The sequence below is a fragment of the Penaeus monodon genome, chromosome 21, assembly GCF_015228065.2.
Source record: "Penaeus monodon isolate SGIC_2016 chromosome 21, NSTDA_Pmon_1, whole genome shotgun sequence".
NCBI lineage: Eukaryota > Metazoa > Arthropoda > Malacostraca > Decapoda > Penaeidae > Penaeus > Penaeus monodon.
The window spans coordinates 24,964,234-24,964,463 of record NC_051406.1 but is presented as its reverse complement, the minus strand read 5'-3'; the positions used below and the strand labels follow the sequence as shown (position 1 = coordinate 24,964,463).

Genomic DNA, 230 nt, shown 5'->3' with positions numbered 1-230 from the left:
AAAACTTCCAACATTTGTGCTTGAGATCAAGCTGGTGTCTGCAGTGAGAGGTAGAGACAGCAGGTCAATCACTTCCTGTAATTCTTCATTGCTGATGAATGCTGCCTGTCGCCCAGGATCTGCAGGAATGGACACCAGATAGATTGATGAGTCTTTGTCACTACATTAAATTAATGAGGTCACTCTTTGGAATCTAATGGTCCTTTGTAGATCCTATGTGGCCTCAGCAA

At 43.5% G+C, this 230-nt stretch overlaps 1 protein-coding gene across 1 annotated transcript in view; it reads right to left on the bottom strand.

Annotated features, from left to right (window-relative positions):
- LOC119586381 overlaps window positions 1-230 on the bottom strand; it is a gene marked incomplete at its 3' end in the record, with an annotated part of 8,759 nt that continues 8,529 nt past the window's right edge. The window contains 1 exon segment of the mRNA XM_037935101.1: window positions 1-119. Within this exon segment, the coding sequence (XP_037791029.1) occupies window positions 1-119 (119 nt within the window).